Raw genomic sequence first — 21,336 nt, 5'->3', positions numbered from 1 at the left:
TAACCAACGGCGTGTAAAACCGCAATAGAGCCCACATCGGTGTCCTCAAAGGCGTTTTAACCGGCGACAGAGGCAGACAAACGGCGGCGCTAGCGGACAGTACGCCGTTCTAAAGGCCACCTCCCGGTTAACGGCATTGCAAACGGCCGATAGGAGGTGGTCAATATAAAAACGCTAGTGCGCTACATGCAGGCCTCTCACTCGCGGCCAGCTCCAGATATTTTTGCAGAGAAACTCCAGTATGCCTCCTAAAAGAAAATTGGCAGCGGCAAGGACTTACCAAGAGGAGAGGAGAGGCCTATGGTGGAGACGAGCAACACGCTGAGGAGGGGAAAGGACAGGAGAAGAAAAAGCTGAGTATGATCTCCCTCCCCCTGCAGTGACAGCTGCTTCAACCTATTATACTCTGGGGGCAGTGCCTATATGCAAAAGTTCCTGGAGTAACGCAGGATTTGCCTGGATAAATCCAGCGGTACACAGGGCATTATCGGCGGCAGCAGAACACCGCCGTTCTCACGCGCGTCTTAACCTGCGATTGTAAAGGATAGAACTGGGTATTAATCCCCGTTGCCTGACGTGTGCCGGATGCTATGGCGTCAAAACGCCGCTTTATTCGGCGGATTTAGCGGCATTTTATCCGCATATTTGCGACTAGTACGGCACTCAAAATGCCGGTGAAATGCTCCGCCCCTTTCCACCGTGAAAACAGCCGGAACTACCGCAAACTTCGGTCTACGTACTACCCGCCAACAAAACCGGCTATGTGTAACCTGGGCTTTAAAGCAGACTGCAGCGGCTCAAAAAGATCATTCTCAGTGAGGTGGTCTATAAGCTGCCGTGAAACCACCTTTTCTAAAATTTTGGAACACAATGATAGATTTGATATCGGCCTGTAATTTTTCAATACACTAGGGTCAAGATTAGATTTCTTAAGTAATGGTTTAATCACTGCTGATTTAAAACATTTCAGAACAGATCCAGAAGTTAATGACAGATTAATAATTTACAGCACAGTTGGCCCAAGAGTGGGCCACAGGTCCTTAAATAATTTTGTTGGTATGGGATCAAATAAACAGGTTGTGCAGAGTAGGAAAAAAAGGTAGTTTTTTTTAAACTGTGAAAACAACATGTTTAACAAACCATTTTTTACCAGAGGCCAACATATGGCCATCGGGTATTGCGAAGACCTGGACTCCATCCGTCTGTCTGCCTATCTGTGTACATTCTTGGGACACAGACCTTGGACAAGTTCAAAGATGGCTAACCTTCACCTATTTTAAGAGGTTAAAAAGTCACATTCTGTACCTAATTTTATGGCATGATCTCACGAATGTTAGTGTGGTGATGTCACATGCTGCTAGCAAAGTGCAACTTCATTTCGTTTGTGTTTAAATATAACCTCCTATGTGATTTCAAAGACATTCAGAAGATAACTTTCAGTTTCGTTTTTGAGTGGCGTGGGGTGACAGCCAATCAGAGTAGAGCTGCACCATGATGTCACAGTCTGGTTACTAGCTCCAAATTCAGTTTTGTGTGTAAATATATCCTCTTTGTCATATAAGCTAGTGAGAAATAAACACTTTGAAAACTGAAAACGCTGTTTTTAGAACCTAATAATACTTCTGAAGTGTTTTAAAAGGCATTTAGCAGACGCTGGCATTCAGTATAGTTTTGGAGTGGCAGGGGTGATAGCCAATCAGAGTAAAGCTGCACCGTGACATCACAGTCTGGTTGTGAGTTGCAAACTTTTGGAACCTAATAATTACTTAAACAACTGCAAATTATACAGAACACAATGTTCATGTGGCTGAGGGTATTTTAGCATTGCACTGTTTTTATCACTTAGAATGCAAAAACAAATGTAGCAAACAATGTTATATACAACTATTTACATTAAAATGCAGGAAATGCTTCAGGCTATTTACAAAACAAGCATGTCACAATAAGATGGCACACCAACTATTTGTGCCACTCACAAAACCAATTCCCATCCAACACAAGACAGAGGGGTACGTCACAGGCCTGACACTTCCAGGGTGTGTCACTCCTCCGGTTGTCCATCTGAATGCAGTGTTGGCACCTCAGCCTACCTTTGGTGGCTCTTTGGCCAGGATCTGTGGCTGTGGCAGTGGGCACAGGAATGTGATACTCTCTCCTGCTCTTCGCAGCGAGACCAACAACATGTATATCAGCAGACCAAAAAACTTGTGCAGAGCTTCTGTCCATCCAAAGTCAGTCCATTTGTATTTCTTCTCTAATTCCGTGATTTTTGCAGTATTTTAGTTGGTTTTGCTGTTGATAATCCTGACTGTGTCAATGGCAAAAAACAATAGAAAAGGGTCTTTTGGACTATGGGGACAAAGGGTCTCTACCTGGACTCCTGGTGTTCTCCATGACTGGAAAATGCTGATTCCTGCTGGGGCAGTGTCAGCATCCTCCTCTGTCTTCCAGGGGCGTGGCTCTACTGCTTGATCCAGCGGAGCTCTAAACCCAGAAGCAGAGGCATGCTGTCCCATCCTCCCAGAGGTCCGTGTAGCGCACCATGCATGTCAGTGGCTCCTCATCCTCTGGCAACTCTTCCAAAACAAGAGAGGGATCATCCATTTCATTGTCAGAATCCTGACAATACATGGGTTGGTGATAATTTTTGATTGGTTTAGGTTGTCCATATTTTCACGTGTTTTTTTTTCCTTGCAATTGCTCCAGTGAGAGAGGAGAGAAAAAGGAAGAGCAACTTGCTAAAACTTTGTTAAACTTTGTAACTGTTAGAATTGCCTAATGCTGCATTTACACATAATGACAGCACGTCACGAATGCCACAAAGTATACATTCTTGGCCGCTAATCACGAAAGTGCTGATTCGGGGCAGAGGTGTCAGGTGTCCTCAGAAACTGCTGCAACCTGTTACCATGCGTTACGATTAATGGCACGTGTTGCTGGAGAATTATCAGGAACCATTACGTCCAACCGTCAGTTGCTAAACAATTCAGATTGCTCCAGTTTGCTCCTCAAAATCCACAGCAGAAGAACTTTGTGACTGCATGCTTAGTTCGGCTCTGTGCCATGGAGTGGCGCAGAGAGGAGGAGGAAATGGAGAGCCAGATGTGTGGCTCCACGTGGCTCTCGTCTCGCTTGTTTTCCCAAACATCAGGCACATGCAGCAGGTGGAACACCTGCAAGAGCACGCTAAGGAGCACTGGAACAAAACCTTTAGCCGACTTGGCATCACTGTCCTTCAGCATACTGCAACAATGAAACTGAATGCGGCGCAGCAGGGTTTAACTGTGCGCACGTCAGAGAAGAACGCTGTCACGCTGTCACCTCCACAACATGAGGAAAATGAGGGTGGTGCATGACTTTCGTGGAAGATTTTTTGATAGCCAAAAACATGCTCCACAAAAAAATCACAAATATCACGCACCAACACGCACTATTAAGAAACCTATTCAGATGCGTTAAGTCATGTTAAAAATGTCAGGAATGTGCCAAGAATGACGCAAATATCCATCCATTTTCTTCCGCTTTATCCGGAGTCGGGTCGCGGGGGCAGCAGCTCAAGCAAAGCCGCCCAGACCTCCCGATCCACACACACCTCCTCCAGCTCCTCCGGGGGAACCCCAAGGCGTTCCCAAGCCAGCCGAGAGATGTAGTCCCTCCAGCGTGTCCTGGGTCTTCCCCGGGGCCTCCTCCCAATGGGACGTGCCCGGAACACCTCTCCAGCAAGGCGTCCAGGGGGCATACGGAAAAGATGCCCGAGCCACCTCAACTGACTCCTTTCGACGTGGAGGAGCAGCGGCTCGACTCCGAGCTCCTCCCGAGTGACCGAGCTGCACCGATCCGTGTATCGATCTCACGCTCCATCCGTCCCTCACTCATGAACAAGACCCCGAGATACTTAAAATCCTCCACTTGAGGCAAGGACACTCCACCGACCTGAAGAGGGCAAAGCACCTTTTTCCGATCGAGAACCATGGCCTCGGATTTGGAGGTGCTGATTTTCATCCCGGACGCTTCACACTCGGCTGCAAACCACCCCAATGCCAGCTGAAGGTCCTGATTTGACGAAGCCAACAGAACCACATCGTCCGCAAACAGCAGAGACGAGATTCTGTGGTTCCCAAACCAGCCCCCTCTACACCCTGGCTGCGCCTAGAAATTCTGTCCATAAAAATAATGAACAGAACCGGTGACAAAGGGCAGCCCTGACAGAGGCCAACGTGCACTGGAAACAGGTTTGTCTTACTACCGGCAATGCGAACCAAGCTCCTGCTGCGGTCGTACAGGACCTGCTGCGGTCCTTAGCAAAGGACCCCGGACCCCGTACTCCCGGAGCACTCCCCACAGGGTGCCCCGAGGGACACGGTCGAACACCTTCTCCAGATCCACAAAACACATGTGGACTGGTTGGGCAAACTCCCATGAACCCTCGAGCACCCGATGGAGCGTGTAGAGCTGGTCCAGTGTGCTGCGACCAGGGTGAAACCACACTGCTCCTCCTGAATCCGAGGTTCGACCATCGGTCAAATTCTCCTCTCCAGTACTCTGGAATAGACCTTACTGGGGAGGCTCAGGAGTGTGATCCCCCTATAGTTGGAACACACCCTCCGGTCCCCCTTCTTAAACAGAGGGACCACCACCCCGGTCTGCCAATCCAGAGGCACTGTCCCCGATCGCCACGCAATGTTGCAGAGGAGTGTCAGCCAAGACAGTCCCACAACATCCAGAGACTTAAGGTACTCAGGATGGATTTCATCCACTCCAGGAGCCTTGCCACCGAGGAGCTTTCTAACCACCTCGGTGACTTCGGCCTGGGTAATGGATGAGTCCGCCTCTGAGTCCCCAGTCTCTGCTTCCTCTTCGGAAGACGTGACAATGGGATTGAGGAGCTCCTCAAAATACTCCTTCCACCACCCGACAACATCCCCAGTCAGGGTCAACAGCTCCCCACCCGCACCATAGACAGTGCCGGTGGAGAGCTGCTTCCGCCTCCTGAGGCGTCGGACGGTTTGCCTGAATCTCTCCGAGGCCAACCAATAGTCCTCCTCCATGGCTTCCCCGAACTCCTCCCAGACCCGAGTTTTTGCCTCTGCGACCGCACGAGCTGTGGCACGCTTGGCCTGCCGGTACCTGTCAGCTGCCTCTGGGGTCCCACCTACCAACAAAGATAAGTAGGACTCCTTCTTCAGCTTGACGGCATCTCTTACTTCCGGTGTCCACCACTGGGTTCGGGGATTGCCGCCGTGACAGGCACCAGAGACCTTGTGACCACAGCTACGAGCAGCCGCATCGACAATGGAGGTGGAGAACATGGTCCACCCGGACTCCATGTCTCCAACCTCCCCCGGGATCTGGGAGAAGCTCTCCCGGAGGTGGGAGTTGAAGACCTCACTGACAGAGGGTTCCGCCAGTCATTCCCAGCAGACCCTCATGATACGTTTGGGCCTCCCAGGTCTGACCGGCTTCCTCCCCTCCCAGCGGATCCAACTCACCACCAGGTGGTGATCGGTCGACAGCTCTGCCCCTCTCTTCACTCGAGTGTCCGAGACACGTGGCCAAAGGTCAGATGATACGACTACAAAGTCGATCATCGACCTCCGGCTCAGGGTGTCCTGGTGCAACGTGCACTTATGGACACCCTTGTGCTCGAACATGGTGTTCGTGATGGACAAACTAGCACAGAAGTCCAACAACTGAACACCACTCGGGTTCAGATCGGGGAGGCCGTGCTTCCCGATAACCCCCCTGCAGGTCTCACTGTCGCCGCCCACGTGGGCGTTGAAATCCCCCAGGAGAACAATCGATTCCCCAGTCAGAGCGCTATCTAGTACCCCTCCCAGGGACTCCAGGAAGGTCGGGTACTCTGCACTGCTGCTCGGCCCGTAGGCAGAGACAACGGTGAGAGACCTGTCCCCAACCCGAAGGCGTAGGGACACAACCCTCTTGTTCACCGGAGTGAACTCCAACACATGGCGACTGAGCTGGGGAGCAATAAGCAATGCGACCCCAGCTCTCCGCCTCTCCCCGTGGGCAACGCCAGAAAAATGAAGCATCCAGCCCCTCTCCAGGAGTTGGGTACCAGAGCCCAAGCTGTGCGTGGAGGTGAGCCTGACTATCTCTAGTCGGTATCTCTCAACCTCCCGCACAAGCTCAGGCTCCTTCCCCCCCAGCGAGGTGACATTCCACGTCCCAACAGCCAGGGGCTGTGAGCATGGACCGGGCCACCGGGCCACCCAATCCTCTCTGCACCCGACCCCCATGGCCCCCTCTGCAGGTGGTGAACCCACAGGAGGGCAGGCCCACGTCGCTCTTTCGGGGTGAGCCCGGCCGGGCCTGATGGGCTAAGGCCCGACCACCAGGCAGTTGCGCGCGAGCCCCAACCCCAGGCCTGGCTACCAGGGTGGGGGCCCCGGCTCCGCGATACCGGGCGATGTCTCGGTCCTTGATTTTTAACTGGTCATGGAGGTTCTGAACTGCCCTTAGTCTGACCAGTCACCTAGGACCTGTTTGCTTTGGGAGACCCTACAGGGAGCACAAAGCCCCTGACAACATAGCTCCTAGGATCATCCGGGTACGCAAACTCCCCCACCACGATAAGGTGGCAGCTAGAGGGGGAGATGATGATGCAATGATGATGATGCAAGTATGACATTTGTAATGCATCTTGCCTATGTGTAAACGCACCTTAAGCAGCAGGTCACCCCTTTGAGTTTGTCTGCTTGAGGTTTCTTCCTCAATATCATCAGAGAGTTTTTCCTGTGCTTGTTCTAGGGCAGGGGTGTCAAACTCAATTGCACAGGGGGCCAAAATCCAAAACACACTTTCGGTCACGGGCCGAACAGGATAAACATTTATTGAATACATTAAACTTTAAAACTTTTAAAACTTAACTTTTTTGAACATGAATATGAATAAAAACAGACAGGACTATTATTCTGGAATAAATCAACTTAAACCTTAAATAACTTCTAATATTTTGCTCTCCATAAAAATATATCCTGTCTAAATTATACAAGTTAGAAAAAAGTAAACGTTCAAATGTCTTTACTCTTACATTATTTTATATAAAAAATAAACTTAAATTTAAACTTACTAAAATATCCCAAAAGATTTTGCTCTCCATAAAAATATATCCTGTCAAAATTATACAAATTCAAAATATGAACATGCTGCATAACAAAACCTGGAAATATAAATAAAATTTCAGCAATAACAAATCAAATCATTCAGTTTTTTTTGCTCTTATGTCGTTTTATCAAAGCTGGATGCCTGGCATCTTTTTTTGGCAACAAGTTCCTTTATGTTTGGTGTGAGTTTCTGTGTTGTGGAGATTCTCAGGATGGACTGCAGGTGCTCATCAGTGAGATGACTCCTGTGTGCTGTTTTGTTAGTCTTCATCACTGAGAAGAGCTTCTCACACAGATATGTGCTACCAAACATGCACAAAGTTCGAGCCACATGTAGACGGAGCTGGGGCATTTCTGCAGGAATGGCGTGAATAAACTGTGGGGGCCCTGCAGTGTCATATTTTGCCTTCAGTGTGCCATTACACTGCAGCTCAATCAGCTTCATCTGAATCTGCACAGGTGCAGTTTCCACATCGACGGCAAATGGGTTGCGAAGCAACTCCAAATTCTTTTTTTGTTCTTCAAAGTCACCAAAGCGCCGTGCAAACTCAGTGCGCAGTGCACTCAGTTTATCAGCAAAGTGCATATTTGGGAACACCGTTGTGCCCGCTTGGTTCAACATTACTTGGCAACAGGGAGAGTGGGACATGTTGCACTGGTGCATTTGTGACTCCCATAAAAGCAGCTTCACTTGAAATGCCTTTACTGCGTCATACATGTCAGTGATCATGCGGTCACGTCCCTGGAGCTGGAGGTTTAAGGCGTTGAGATGAGCTGTTATGTCAGCCAGAAATGCCAACTTGCATTTCCACTTTTCATCCCTAAAATTGGTGGAGTCTTTTCCTTTACTGTCCATGAACTGACAGATTTTGTTGCTGAGCTCAAAAACTCTGCTGAGAACTTTTCCCCAACTTAGCCAACGCACCTCTGTATGATAAGGAATGTCAGCAAACTCTGAATCTATCTCCTGCAAATTGCCGGTGATTTAAACCTTTAGCTCGGATAAAGTTTAGGGTTTGTGTTACAGTGCTCATTACATGGTCCATCTTCAGGACTTTGCCACATAGTGCTTCCTGGCGTATAATGCAGTGATATGCAGTTAACTCACCAGTACAGTTCTCCTGCATCTTTACTCGCATCCTTCCCACTAGTCCTCTTTTTTCACTACACATAGATGGCGCTCCATCAGTAGTAAGTGCAATACGTTTGTCCCAGGGCAGTTTCATGTCGGTTATACTTTGACATACATTTTCAAAAATGTCTTTTCCAGTCGTTGTCCCGTGCATCAATTTAATGTCCATTATTTCCTCTGTAACACGCAAATTGGAGTCCACTCCATGGATGAAGATGGCCAGCTGTGCAGTATCAGTCATGTCAGTACTTTCATCCACAGCAAGAGAGTATGCAATAAAGTCTTTGCTTCTTTCACTCAACTGTGTTCTTAAATCAGTGGCCATCTCACAAACTCGATCAGCAATCATCTTTCTACTCAGGCTTACATTTGCCAGAATCTGCTTTTTGTCTGGACATAAGACGTCAAACACCTTGATCATGCAGCTCTTCAGAAATTCTCCCTCTGTAAATGGCCTGGCTGATTTGGCGATCTCCTCTGCCGCGATAAAACTTGATTTCACAGCAGCTTCACTTTGTGATTTTGCACGGGTAAAAAATGTCTGCTGAAGTGTCAAATTCTTCTTTAAGTCTTCTGCTTTCTGTATCTTCTGCTCTGCATTCAGGTCTTTCAGGTTATCCTGATGTTTTGTCTCACAGTGCCGTCTTAGATTAAATTCTTTAATTACAGCCACATTATCTCCACAAATGAGACACACGGGTTTACCGGCAATGTCAGTAAACATATACTCAGCCTCCCATCGACTTTTAAAGGCTCTGTTTTCAGAATCAACTTTTCTCTTCGGCATCGTGAGGGCTCAATAACTCGGGCGCAATAACTTGCAGCATCATAAGCTAGGCTAAATGAACGTGAAGCATTTGGCAAGGCAGCTGAAGCGCTGCATTATGGGATCTGTAGTTTATTGTCTTTATTGCCAGCGCTTCATATTGCCGGGCCATTAATAACAATAATATATAAAATGATCTCGCAAGCTGGATAAAATCACACGCCGGGCCGGATATGGCCCGCATGCCTCGAGTTTGACACATATGTTCTAGGGGTTGGTAAGGTTAGACCTTACTTGTGTGAAGCACCTTGAGGTAGCTTTGTTGTGATTTGGTGCTATACACACACACATACATATACATACACATACATATATATATACACACATATACACATATATATATACACACATTGAGATATATATATATATATATATATATATATATATATATCAATCAATCAATCAATCAATCAATTTTATTTATATAGCGCCAAATCACAACAAACAGTTGCCCCAAGGCGCTTTACATTGTAAGGCAAGGCCATACAATAATTACGTAAAAACCCCAACGGTCAAAACGACCCCTGTGAGCAAGCACTTGGCGACAGTGGGAAGGAAAAAACTCCCTTTAACAGGAAGAAACCTCCAGCAGAACCAGGCTCAGGGAGGGGCAGTCTTCTGCTGGGACTGGTTGGGGCTGAGGGAGAGAACCAGGAAAAAGACATGCTGTGGAGGGGAGCAGAGATCAATCACTAATGATTAAATGCAGAGTGGTGCATACAGAGCAAAAAGAGAAAGAAACACTCAGCGCATCATGGGAAACCCCCAGCAGTCTAAGTCTATAGCAGCATAACTAAGGGATGGTTCAGGGTCACCTGATCCAGCCCTAACTGTTATGTGTCGGACGCAGCTCGGAGAACCGACCAGCGTTTGAAGGACCCAGTATGAAATAAGCAGAGCACGGTACACAGGCTAACTGAATTTAATACATAACAGTGATACAAAATATACAAAAGAAAGTGCGGTCTGGCGTGGTGCGCTCCCAGCAGCGCTAACGGTCCGGAGCCAGAAGCTGTTCGGACCCAAGGACCCCGCCGACACCCCCCAGGTGGCCGCAACAAACCGAGTCTGTGAAAGAAGGAACCATTATGTGAGTCCACACTCTACACACAGAGAGAACACTTAAAGGTGTACATAAACAGCAAACACTTCCTGGCTTGATTACTAATCAGCTTCCCAACCTGCAGGCATGGAACATCCAGTTCACAAAACTCCACTGCAGTGGAAGCCGATACATACAGCTCAACATAATAAAGGTGTGAGGGACACCACATTTACTGACTGTATAAATGTTAGTCACAAAATCTAACGTACCTCAGGAAGTGTGCTGACGAGCATGAGACCTCACCCCCTCCTCTTTCACAGACCGTGCATCAAACCCTGGACGTTCTCTGCATCCACTGATGATGAGATGGCTCCCGAGACGACGATCTCACCCGTCTGGTCACAAGGTCGAGTCTCTGGCAAATACACACTGTATACTCCAGTCTTAAATGCCACCATGTTCCATCCATATAGATGCACCACAGCTGTGAGTCCTGACGAGCCGCAGGTGATCAGGGTGAGGTCCTGATAACCTCAGCAACACAGCCACTCAGTCCCAAATGCAAGCCACCTGGAAGGAGAAACAAAGGACAGAAACAAAAAGGCAGCCAGGCCCCCCCCAGCCATATAACACTAACTATAAGCTTTAGCAAAAAGGAAAGTTTTAAAGCCTAATCTTAAAAGTAGAGAGGGTGTCTGTCTCCCTGATCTGAATTGGGAGCTGGTTCCACAGGAGAGGAGCCTGAAAGCTGAAGGCTCTGCCTCCCATTCTACTCTTACAAACCCTAGGAACTACAAGTAAGCCTGCAGTCTGAGAGCGAAGCACTCTATTGGGGTGATATGGTACTATGAGGTCCCTAAGATAAGATGTGACCTGATTATTCAAAACTTATAAGTAAGAAGATGAATTTTAAATTCTATTCTAGAATTAACAGGAAGGCAATGAAGAGAGGCCAATATGGGTGAGATATGCTCTCTCCTTCTAGTCCCCGCTAGTACTCTAGCTGCAGCATTTTGAATTAACTGAAGGCTTTCAGGGAACTTTTTAGGACAACCTGATAATAATGAATTACAATAGTCCAGCCTAGAGGAAAACTAAATGCATGAATTAGTTTTTCAGCATCACCCTGAGACAAGACCTTTCTAATTTTAGAGATATTGCATAAATGCAAAAAAGCAGTCCTCATATTTGTTTAATATGCGCATTGAATGACATATCCTGATCAAAAAATGACTCCAAGATTTCTCACAGTATTACTAGAGGTCAGGGTAATGCCATCCAGAGTAAGGATCTGGTTAGACACCATGTTTCTAAGATTTGTGGGGCCAAGTACAATAACTTCAGTTTTATCTGAGTTTAAAAGCAGGAAATTAGAGGTCATCCATGTCTTTATGTCTGTAAGACAATACTGCAGTTTAGCTAATTGGTGTGTGTCCTCTGGCTTCATGGATAGATAAAGCTGGGTATCATCTGCGTAACAATGAAAATTTAAGCAACGCCGTCTAATAATACTGCCTAAGGGAAGCATGTATAAAGTGAATAAAATTGGTCCTAGCACAGAACCTTGTGGAACTCCATAATTAACCTTAGTCTGTGAAGAAGATTCCCCATTTACATGAACAAATTGTAATCTATTAGATAAATATGATTCAAACCACCACAGCGCAGTGCCTTTAATACCTATGGCATGCTCTAATCTCTGTAATATAGGTTATAGGGTTAGGTTAGGTTCCTCAGAATTGAGTGATTCCATATTTTTTTCCCCTCTGCTTGGTCTAAAAAAGTAACCGTTACTGACTGCCACAATTTTTTTTCCTGATTTCTTATAGTGTTTCTTAAAGCCAGAAAGTTGCCATTTGAAATGACTTTAGTTTTGTGTCATGTCTGTGATCTGCTTTTTTCCTACAAAATTAAACAACTGAATGAACATCCTCCGAGGCCGGTGATTCCATAATTTTTGCCAGGGGTTGTATATATGTATAAAAAAAAATCCATGATCTTTGAAGTTCAGATAGATCTAGATCCTACTTTAATAATTGTGGGAATTTCTGATGGCCTTAGGAAATTTAAGGTAACACAACAGTGTCTTCTAACATATGGGGTTGTAACAACAAAAAACTGATCTTACTTCTGTGAAGAAACAGAGAGGTGCCCTCCTTCAAACACTGGCTGACAGATTTGACAGACACTTTTCATCTGGAGAGGATTAGATTCATTCTGAAAGAAATTTAGCCACGTGAGGTGTGCAGCTAGTACATTCTGAGTGCTGGTCCCAAGCCTGGATAAATGAGGAGCGTAGAAGAAGGCAGGGCGTTAACCTTAAAGTTTGTCTAATCTCAGCCACGCGGGGTGTACAGCCAGTGCACCCTAAGTCCCAATGTCACCGACCGAACAGTCTCCTCTAAAAACTGGTCAGCTCTTCCTTCACTGCTCATGCGTCTGAGAATGACTCCGAGATCTACACCCAAAATGTGATTATTAAGCATCAGATGACAAAGTAAAACCTCTTAAATCATTCTAAAGTCAGTTTTAAGCAGAAATGAGGCAGTCTAAAGCAGAAACAAGGCAACAATCTGTGAATCACTGCTGATGCTAAAAAATGACACTGCTGACACTCCGAAATTATGCATGCGCAGTTGAAGGCAGGGCGGACTGATTTTTAGGGGGGGCCGTTCGGTCGGTGACACCAGTCCCAGTAGCGTTGCGTCAGGAAGGACATCTGAGATCCGGGTTAACAACAACTACCAACGGTACCACTGCCCAACAGTGTGCCGGCATAAACTAGGCTACTGCTGGGTGAAGAAGAGGAGGAAAATGTGTCCAGAGACAGTAGGAGAAGAGGAAAACTAAAAGGGTGGAGGTCAGAGTCGGTATTTTGAATGCTGGTAGGATGACTGGTAAAGGCTGGCTGATATGATGGAGAGGAGAAAGGTAGACATATGGAAGGGAAGTAAGGCCAGGAGCATAGGCGGTGGGTTCAAGTTGTTGTATCATGGTGAGGATGGGAAGAGAAATGGTGTTGGAGTCATTCTAAAGGAAGAGTATTTTAAGAGTGTGCTGGAAATTAAGCGAGTGTCAGACAGGGTGATGAGGATAAAGTACTAAATTGAAGAGGTGATGATGAATATCATCAGTGCATATGCCTCACAGTTAGGTTGTGAGATGAAGGAGAAAGAAGATTTCTGGAGTGAGTTAGATGAGGTGATGGAGAGTGTGCCCAAGCATGAAAGAGTGGCAATAGGAACAGACTTCAATGGGCATGTTGGTGAAGGGAACAGAGGTGAAGAGGAAGTAATGGATAGATATGGTGTCAAGCACAGGAATGTGGAAGGCAGATGGTAGTTCATTTTGCAAAAAGGATGGAAGTGGCTGTGGTGAATACCATTTTTTAAGAAAAGAGGGTGACATAAGAGTGGAGGAAGGTGCACACAGGTGAACTACATTCTGTGTAGGAGATGCATGCTAAAAGAAATTGGAGACTGTAAGTTGGTGGCAGGGAAGAGTGTAGATAGACAGCATAGGATGGTGGTTTGCAGGATGACTTTAGAGCTAAAGAAGAGGAAGAGAGTCAGAGCTCAACAAAGGATCAGATGGTGGAAGCTGAAGGAGGAAGACTTGTGTGAAATTCAGTGAGCAGGTGAGAGAGGTACTGGATGGAGGGGAAGCAATTTTGGACAACTGGAAAGGTTCTGCAGATATGGTGAGGGAGACAGCTAGGAAGGTACTGAGTGTGACATCTGGACAGTGGAAGGAAGACAAGGAGACTTGGTGGCAGAACAAACATGTTCAGGAAAGCATAAGGAGAAAGAAGTTGGCAATAAAGAATTGGGATAGTCAGAGATGAAGAAAGTAGACATGACACCACAGTTTGGACACCACCAAAGTAGACACCTTACACCACAGGTAGATGTGGTGTAAGGTGAAAACAGACATGGCAAAAGCTAAGGAAAAGGCATATACTGAGCTGTACAAGAAGTTAACAGAGGTAGGAGAAAAGGACTTGTACTGATTGGCCAGACAAAGGGATCGAGCTGGAAAGGATGTGTTGCAGGTTAGGGTGGTAAAGGATGTAAATAGTAATGTGCTGGGAAGTGAGGAGAGTGTGTTGAGAAGGTGGAGGGAATATTTTGAGGAGTGGATGAATGAAGAAAATGAGAGAGAGAGAGAGAGAGAGAAAAGGCTGGCTGATGTGGACTGAGTAAATCAGAAAATGCAAGAGATTAGTAAGGATGAAGTGAGGGCAGCTATGAAAATGATGAAGAGTGAAAAGGCAGTTGGTCCAGATGACACTCCAGTGGAGGTATGAAAATGTCTAGGAGAGACGGCAGTGGAGTTTCGAACCAGATTGTTAATAAAATCTGTGTGAGGAAAGTGTGTGAGGATGCCTGAGGAGCAGAGAGGAAGTGTGCCGGTTCCTATTTTTAAGAACAAGGATGATGTGTAGAACTGCAGTAACTACAGAGGCCTTAAGCTGATCAGCCACAGCATGAAGTTATGGGAAAGAGTAGTAGAAGCTCGGCTTAGAAAGTAGGTAAAGATCTGTGAGTGGCAATATGGTTTCATGCTGAGAAAGAAAGATTTGCTCTGAGAATACTGATGGAGAAATACAGAGAAGGCCAGAAGGAGTTACATTGTATGTTTGTGGATTTAGAGAAAGCTTATAACAGGGTGCAAAGACAAGAGATCTGATATTGTTTCAGGAAGACTGGAGTGGCAGCAAAGTATGTGAGCGTAGTACTGGACAAATACAAGGATAGTGTGACAGCGGTGAGATATGCTGTAGGATTGACAGATTCATTCAAGGTGGAGGTGGGATTACATCAAGCATCAGCTCTGAGTCCTTTGTTGTTCACAATGGTGATTGACAGATTGACAGATGAGATCAGACAGGAGCCTCCATGGACTATGATTTTTGCAGATGACACTGTGATCCGTAGTGAGAGTACAGAGCAGATTGAGTCTAGCCTGGAGATGTGGGCATATGCTCTGGAAAGAAGGGGAATGAAGGTCAGTAGGAGCAAGACTGAGTACATGTGTGTGAATGAGAGGGAGCCCAGTTGAATGGTGCAGTTACATGGAGTTAGTTAACAGTGTTGTTAGTGTTATTGATTTATGTTTGTGTAGTTAAATTGGTTTAGTCAGTTTAATTAAGGCTCATGTTTCCATTAGCATAAGTGAGAAGCTTTTAATTTCTTCCGCCACCATCTGCATTTCTGCATGGCTAAAATTAGAAACTCCTGCCTGTGACAGAATGTGGAAAATACAATACAAATGCGTGCATGCAACTTTGATCATGGAGAATCTGGGGAGAGCTGACATTTGCCGTATGGTATGCTTATGCCGTTTGGGTCAAGGTTGAACGTTGCCAAAACAGAACGTTGATAGCACTAATATTTCTGGAGAAGCTACAGATATTAGCAAACGTTGATAACTACATTCTGGATTCATGCGGCATTCCAGCAGGGGGCGGTCAATCATGTTTATATTAAAAGTGTGAGTGCGTGATTTTATTTAGTAAATTCAATGTAAGTACATAATGTAATTGTAAATATTTTAAACAAATACATGGATGACACAAGAAAGTGAAAACACTTATTTCCATTGTGGTCCATTTAAAGATCAGATGACAAAATCGAAATAATAATAATAATAATACTACAAGCTTCACGCGGCTGCACTCATGGTACACTGAGCCCCAAACAAGAAGTGCCAAATTTTGAGTCCACAGTGAAGCAGGAAGTGTCAAATGTTCAACCACTTCCTGGATTGATAAGACATGAGATCTCGTGGAATCTCGCGGGAATTCGTTTGCAAGTTCAGACTGAAACAGGAAGTGCCAAATTTTAAGCCCACAGTGAAACAGCCCTTACCAAAAATAGTATGATAAGTTATATAAAAAGTAAACTGGAAGTATACTTGCATTGTCCTACTTTTTGGTAAGGGAGGAAATGGCATATGTTGAACAGTTCCTGGATTGACAAGACAGGGATCTCATGGGCAAGTTAGTGGCAAGTTGAGACTGAAACAGGAAGTGCCAGATTTTGAGTCCACAGTGAAACAGGAACTGTCAAATGTGTTTAACTTTGGAAAGTTTTTTTTTTAATAATTCCCCCCTGGTTTTGATCATTTTTTTTAATTAACCTGTTCTCTGGTATACAGTGGTCCCTCGCTATAACGTGGTTCACCTTTCGCGGCCTCGCAGTTTCGTGGATTTTTTTTAGTGCAATTTTGCATGCTTCTTTTTTTTTGCAGCACATTGTGTTCTGCGTCCTTATCAGATGGGCTGGTCGTGGCACTGGTCGGCATCACCGCGATTGCTCTCACTGCCTCCGATGCGCTTACCGAGTCTGCAGGCTCGGTAAGCGCCGCAGTGGGCCACTCACACAGTCCTCCTCTCTGCTGTGCAGAGCTGCGGACAACTCTGGCAACAGGTCCAGAGACTACGCTCACTGTTTTGATGTGGAGCGCTCCGCCAGCCAGCAAGGATAGACTTCTTCCTGAAAAATCCGCAGCGCCCACTGCATGGTCTTGGTAACCGCAGCCGCAGAGCTCCGTGGCCATGACTTGGATTCTTTGCGGGTCCCACATCCGTACCCCCGGAGGCAGTGAGCGAACAGAGAGCACGCGCATTGTGTTCTGCGTGTGTCTGTTTATAATCTTCTCGCCCAGAAGAAAAAAAGAGTGTTTACACAGGAGAGAAAAGTGAGAACATGTTAATGGCTGTTTGAGAAAAGTGTATAAAGTGTGTAGTGAGGGATTTTACAGCCTTAAAACATCTATAATAATTGTAAAAAAAAATAACGCTGACTATTTCGTGGATTTCGCCTATTGTGGGTTATTTTTAGAACGTAACTCCTGCAATAAACGAGGGACCACTGTGTTCTTTTTGCTGTTGGAGGTTTCTGTGTAACTTTTTGTTTGTCTCATTAAATAATAAAAAAGTCCAATGTTGAACACTTCCTGGCATGGGTGTAGCAGAAGCAGAAGATTTTTGCCATGCTTATGCTCCCTGCATATTTACTGAAAATAAAGTGTGACGAACCTAAATGGGATGGATTGGTGGATGTCAGAAATCTCAGATTGCTCTTGTTTTATTTTATTTTTGTCTTGGTGGATCATGGGATTTATTTTCATCGTGTGCAGAATGCTGAAGAGTCGACTGATAAACGCTGGTATGAATGAATGAAGTGCTGTGACTCTTTCAACTTTTAAAATAAGTTAATTTTTTTTTGTTGTGGCACAAAGTGCCAGCGTTCTCTGGTTCAGCCTGAGAACGCACACAACACAGAGGACTTCTTCTAAAATGCTAAGTTTCTTCAGCCACGACAAGGAACTAAAGAATTTTCAGATGTAATTTTCCAAAATCAGGACCCTTTATGTGGATAAGTTTTCATCAGGCTGTGATGATGAATCTGACTGAAATTAACAGGTAAGATTAAGACTTTATATTTACTCTGTGTGTGTATGCTTTTAAAAGTTGAAATGGTCTGAACTGTAATGTGAGAATGCAAATAAAGAATATGCTTAAAGTGGCAGGGGGTTAAGAGGGCCGTAGCTGGGGGGTGTGGGGGCAAAGCCCCCCAGAAGCTGAAGTTTTTTTTTTAGACATGCTTATACATTTACTGAAAAAGTCTGAAGGACCCAAATGACATGGTGAGATGCTGAAGAGCTTCACTCGTTCATGTCTGCAAAATATACATATTAATAATAACAATAATAATGATGATAATAATAGTGCGTAAATGATTACAACAACAACATAAATGATTTCTAAATACATTAAGACAGTAAATTAACATAAAAAATACATAATTAACAGGATAAAAAAGGGTTGAGTTCCTCTTCTAAAAAACTGTTGAGGTCTAAGGTTGTAAAAACATTCTGGACTCATGCAATTCCAACTCGTTATACAAGCTTTGCTTAATTTATTACCACTCATGAAAATGTCAGCTACCTATTTTATGAGCACCACTAAATCTAGAGCCCGTGGATCCCCACGGGCAACACGCTAGTAATATACATGAAATGTGACTGGTTTCAGTGTACTGTAATCTTACCACGCCATTGACAGACAGCAGCTGGTCTCCTCTTTTCAGCCCTCCCTGCCGGTCAGCCACGCCCCCAGGAATCACTCTGGAGATGTAGATGGGAGAGTTCTGTTCTTTGCCACCCATGATGTTGAAGCCCAACCCCTCTTCTGTCTTTGGAAGCTCCACTACCCGCGGGTGGGCGTGGCCCTCACTGGCTGCAAAGGCCGCCACTGTAGCCTTCCCAAAGAGAAAATCACATTCAGCCAGACAGTTAGAAAAGTAGTGTGAAATATTGCTTCAAATCTGTGCCGATAAGCAGACAAATAGCCACCAAAATAAACATACCATAGTTATGGTATGTTAAAATTTGAATATAAGTCGTATCTATTTTACTAGCTTGGGAGGTCCTGCAGTTTATATAAATACAATCAGTGATATTTTTGATCAAAAACATCTGTCTGACTGTAGGATTATATCAGAACTACTGGACGGACTGTGACGGAATTTTCACCACAGATAGATGTCAGGACATGGAAGACTCCGCTGAATTTTGAGGTGATCCGGATCCAGATTGATGGACAGGTTGCTCTTGTTTTATTTTATTTTTGTCTTGGTGGCTCATGGGATTTATTTTCATCGCGTGCAGAATGCTGAAGAGCCGACTGATGTCTGTGATAAACACTGATATGAATGAATGAGGTGCTGTGACTCTTTCAGCTTTTAAAATAAGTTATTTTTTTGTTGTGGCACAAAGTGCTGGCGTTCTCTGGTTCAGCCTGAGAAACCACAAAACACAGAGGATGTCTTCTAAGTTTCTTCAGCCACAACAAGGAACTAAAGAATTTTCTGATGTCATTTTCCAAAATCAGGACCCTTTATGTGGATAAGTTTCATCAGGCTGTGATGATGAATCTGACTGAAATGAACAGGTAAGATTAAGACTTTATATTTATTCTGTGTGTGAATGGTTTTAATATTTGAAATAGTCCAAACTCTTTACATAAAGACTGCAGCTTTCAGTTGTTGAGCCAATCAATGGAGAGCATCAATTAACTTATGAGTAACTTACAAGAAACATGTCAACAATCGCATAACTTACCAACAACTTATGGCCTGCTTATTTATGCAGGACATATCATACACTGGTATGCAATGAAAATATTGTACATGCCCAAACTTTTTCGAGGTACTTGCACATATATCAACAGCATGCTTCAACATACTCTTAACTTATACACAACGTACCCATAACTTATTAGACGTACACCAGCATTTTTTATACTGTTGGCATATGCTGGCTCAGTCGTCAAGGTATGACAGGGGTGAAGGTGATCTTAAAGCCTCGGTCCCACCGAATAATAAAGGCATGAATAATGATCCACATATGGATTTGCCAGAAAATTCAGTGATTATTTGAATAATGATCCACATATAAATCTATCAGCCTCTAATCAGCCATGACTGACTGTCATTTGAGCCCCATCCATCGTTGAATGGCTCATGTCGCCAGATATGATCCATGTTAAGCCACATATGATCCATGTAGCACCATGTAACGCGACATTGGTGCACGTTTAGGCATAGGTTTGGTCCAACCCTCCCGCCCTCCCACACTTGGTCAGTGTGAGTGTGGGTTTTCAATTCACAGCATCCATTGAAGATGTTGTCACATTTTTTAAACGCAGTCCAAAAAAAGACACTCCTGCACAGTGCAGCCTGTGTGCGCATCTGTGCTCCAGGCTGCAGTTCACCTGTGTTCCAGAGTCATTAAATGCACTTCTTCTTCACTGGCTTTATTTCTTCCGTGGCTCACCGCTGATCCAACTTTTAACTTGAATGATGAAGCAGATGACATGCAAGAAGAAACTCATCAGTCCCTGGAGCAACAGGTTGTTCAGTTTTTTTCTTCCAACAATATCCACATTAATAGTACTGATATTGCTGATTGCCATTCAGTTGCAAGAAGAGACAAAAAGGCGAAACCGGTGATCATCATCCGGTTTGTAAATAGAAAGTTTAAGAATGAACTGTTAAGGCAAACAAAAAGTTGAAAGGAACCAAGGTGTATGTGAATGAACATTTGACAAAGAAAACTGCGGAGTCCTTCGCAAGCAGAAAAAAATTCAAGCGACATGGACCAGGAACTGCAAAGTGTGGATCAAACTAAATGGAACTCCGGAGGAAGCGAAGGCCATAATGATAAGAGAGCTTGTGGATTTGGATACATTTAAATGATTGCTCCTTTTGGATGAACATGTTCCTTATTGTTTCGATATTGTTTATTGAAGGGATTTGGTATGTTTTTGTTTCATTTTCCTTTTTTGTTATGAGACAATTCTTGACTAAATCCATATCTCATACTGGTTTACATGAAATAGCCATATCATATTTAGCCGCATTTTTGGTTTTGTCGATTACAACCCTTTTATGATGTCAATTGATTCTTTTCAACTTGCTTCTGCACAGGAGCTTGATCTAAAAGTGTTTGATTACTCTGAACACAAATCTCATACCATTGATTACATATAGATCCAGATTGTTTTTTTCTCAAAAATACTACTCACCACTGCAATTACTTTACCGAGGAACAACTTAAGGACTGTTCCATGATAAACGGTTCTTTCTCCATTATACATTTTAATAGTAGAAGTCTTCCTATGAATTTGCCAAAATTCAGGATTGTTTAAAAGTGTCAATAACCCCTTTTCTGTCACTGCAGTTACAGAGACCTGGTTGAAGGATGAGCACATGGACATGGTCCGGCTCGATGGCTATGATCTTTTTTTTATAAATAGGATGAATAAAAGGGGCGGTGGGTGTGCACTTTACGTCAGCTCTAGTTATCAGTGTGAAACTGTCAATAATATGTAAAGCAAAAAACAAAGAGTTCACCGCGCTTCTGCACAGCACAAACAAATCTGGTGCAACCAGGCAGGACCAATATGTAAAAAAAGAGATAACTGGTACAACACAGAAATACGTGCCAAAAAAGTTTTAATAAGGTGCTGAAAGAAAAAAATGTTCAACGGGACTGACGTTTCAATGTGAAAGTCACATTCTACTGAGGAAGATGTGACTTTCAAATCTCTTTTTGTCAATAATATGTCCTTTTTCTTTTGATAATGTTATGGAATGTGTCTCAGTGGAAATTAAATGTGAAAAATCTAAAAACAATCATA

General features: G+C 44.5%; 1 protein-coding gene across 1 annotated transcript in view; it reads right to left on the bottom strand.

Moving 5' to 3' along the window:
- Positions 1-20,786, bottom strand: part of LOC117528780 (protein lin-7 homolog B-like) — a 43,108-nt gene extending 22,322 nt beyond the window's left edge. Inside the window, exons 1-2 of the mRNA XM_034191405.1 lie at positions 20,734-20,786; positions 18,185-18,452 (exon numbers count right to left, since the gene is read on the bottom strand). Coding sequence (XP_034047296.1) covers positions 18,185-18,452; positions 20,734-20,786 — 321 coding nt within the window. The remainder of the gene's footprint in view (positions 1-18,184; positions 18,453-20,733) is intronic.
- Positions 20,787-21,336: the final 550 nt, after the last annotated feature.

This window comes from Thalassophryne amazonica, chromosome 16 (assembly GCF_902500255.1).
Source record: "Thalassophryne amazonica chromosome 16, fThaAma1.1, whole genome shotgun sequence".
NCBI lineage: Eukaryota > Metazoa > Chordata > Actinopteri > Batrachoidiformes > Batrachoididae > Thalassophryne > Thalassophryne amazonica.
This window is presented reverse-complemented; position numbering and strand designations above follow the sequence as displayed.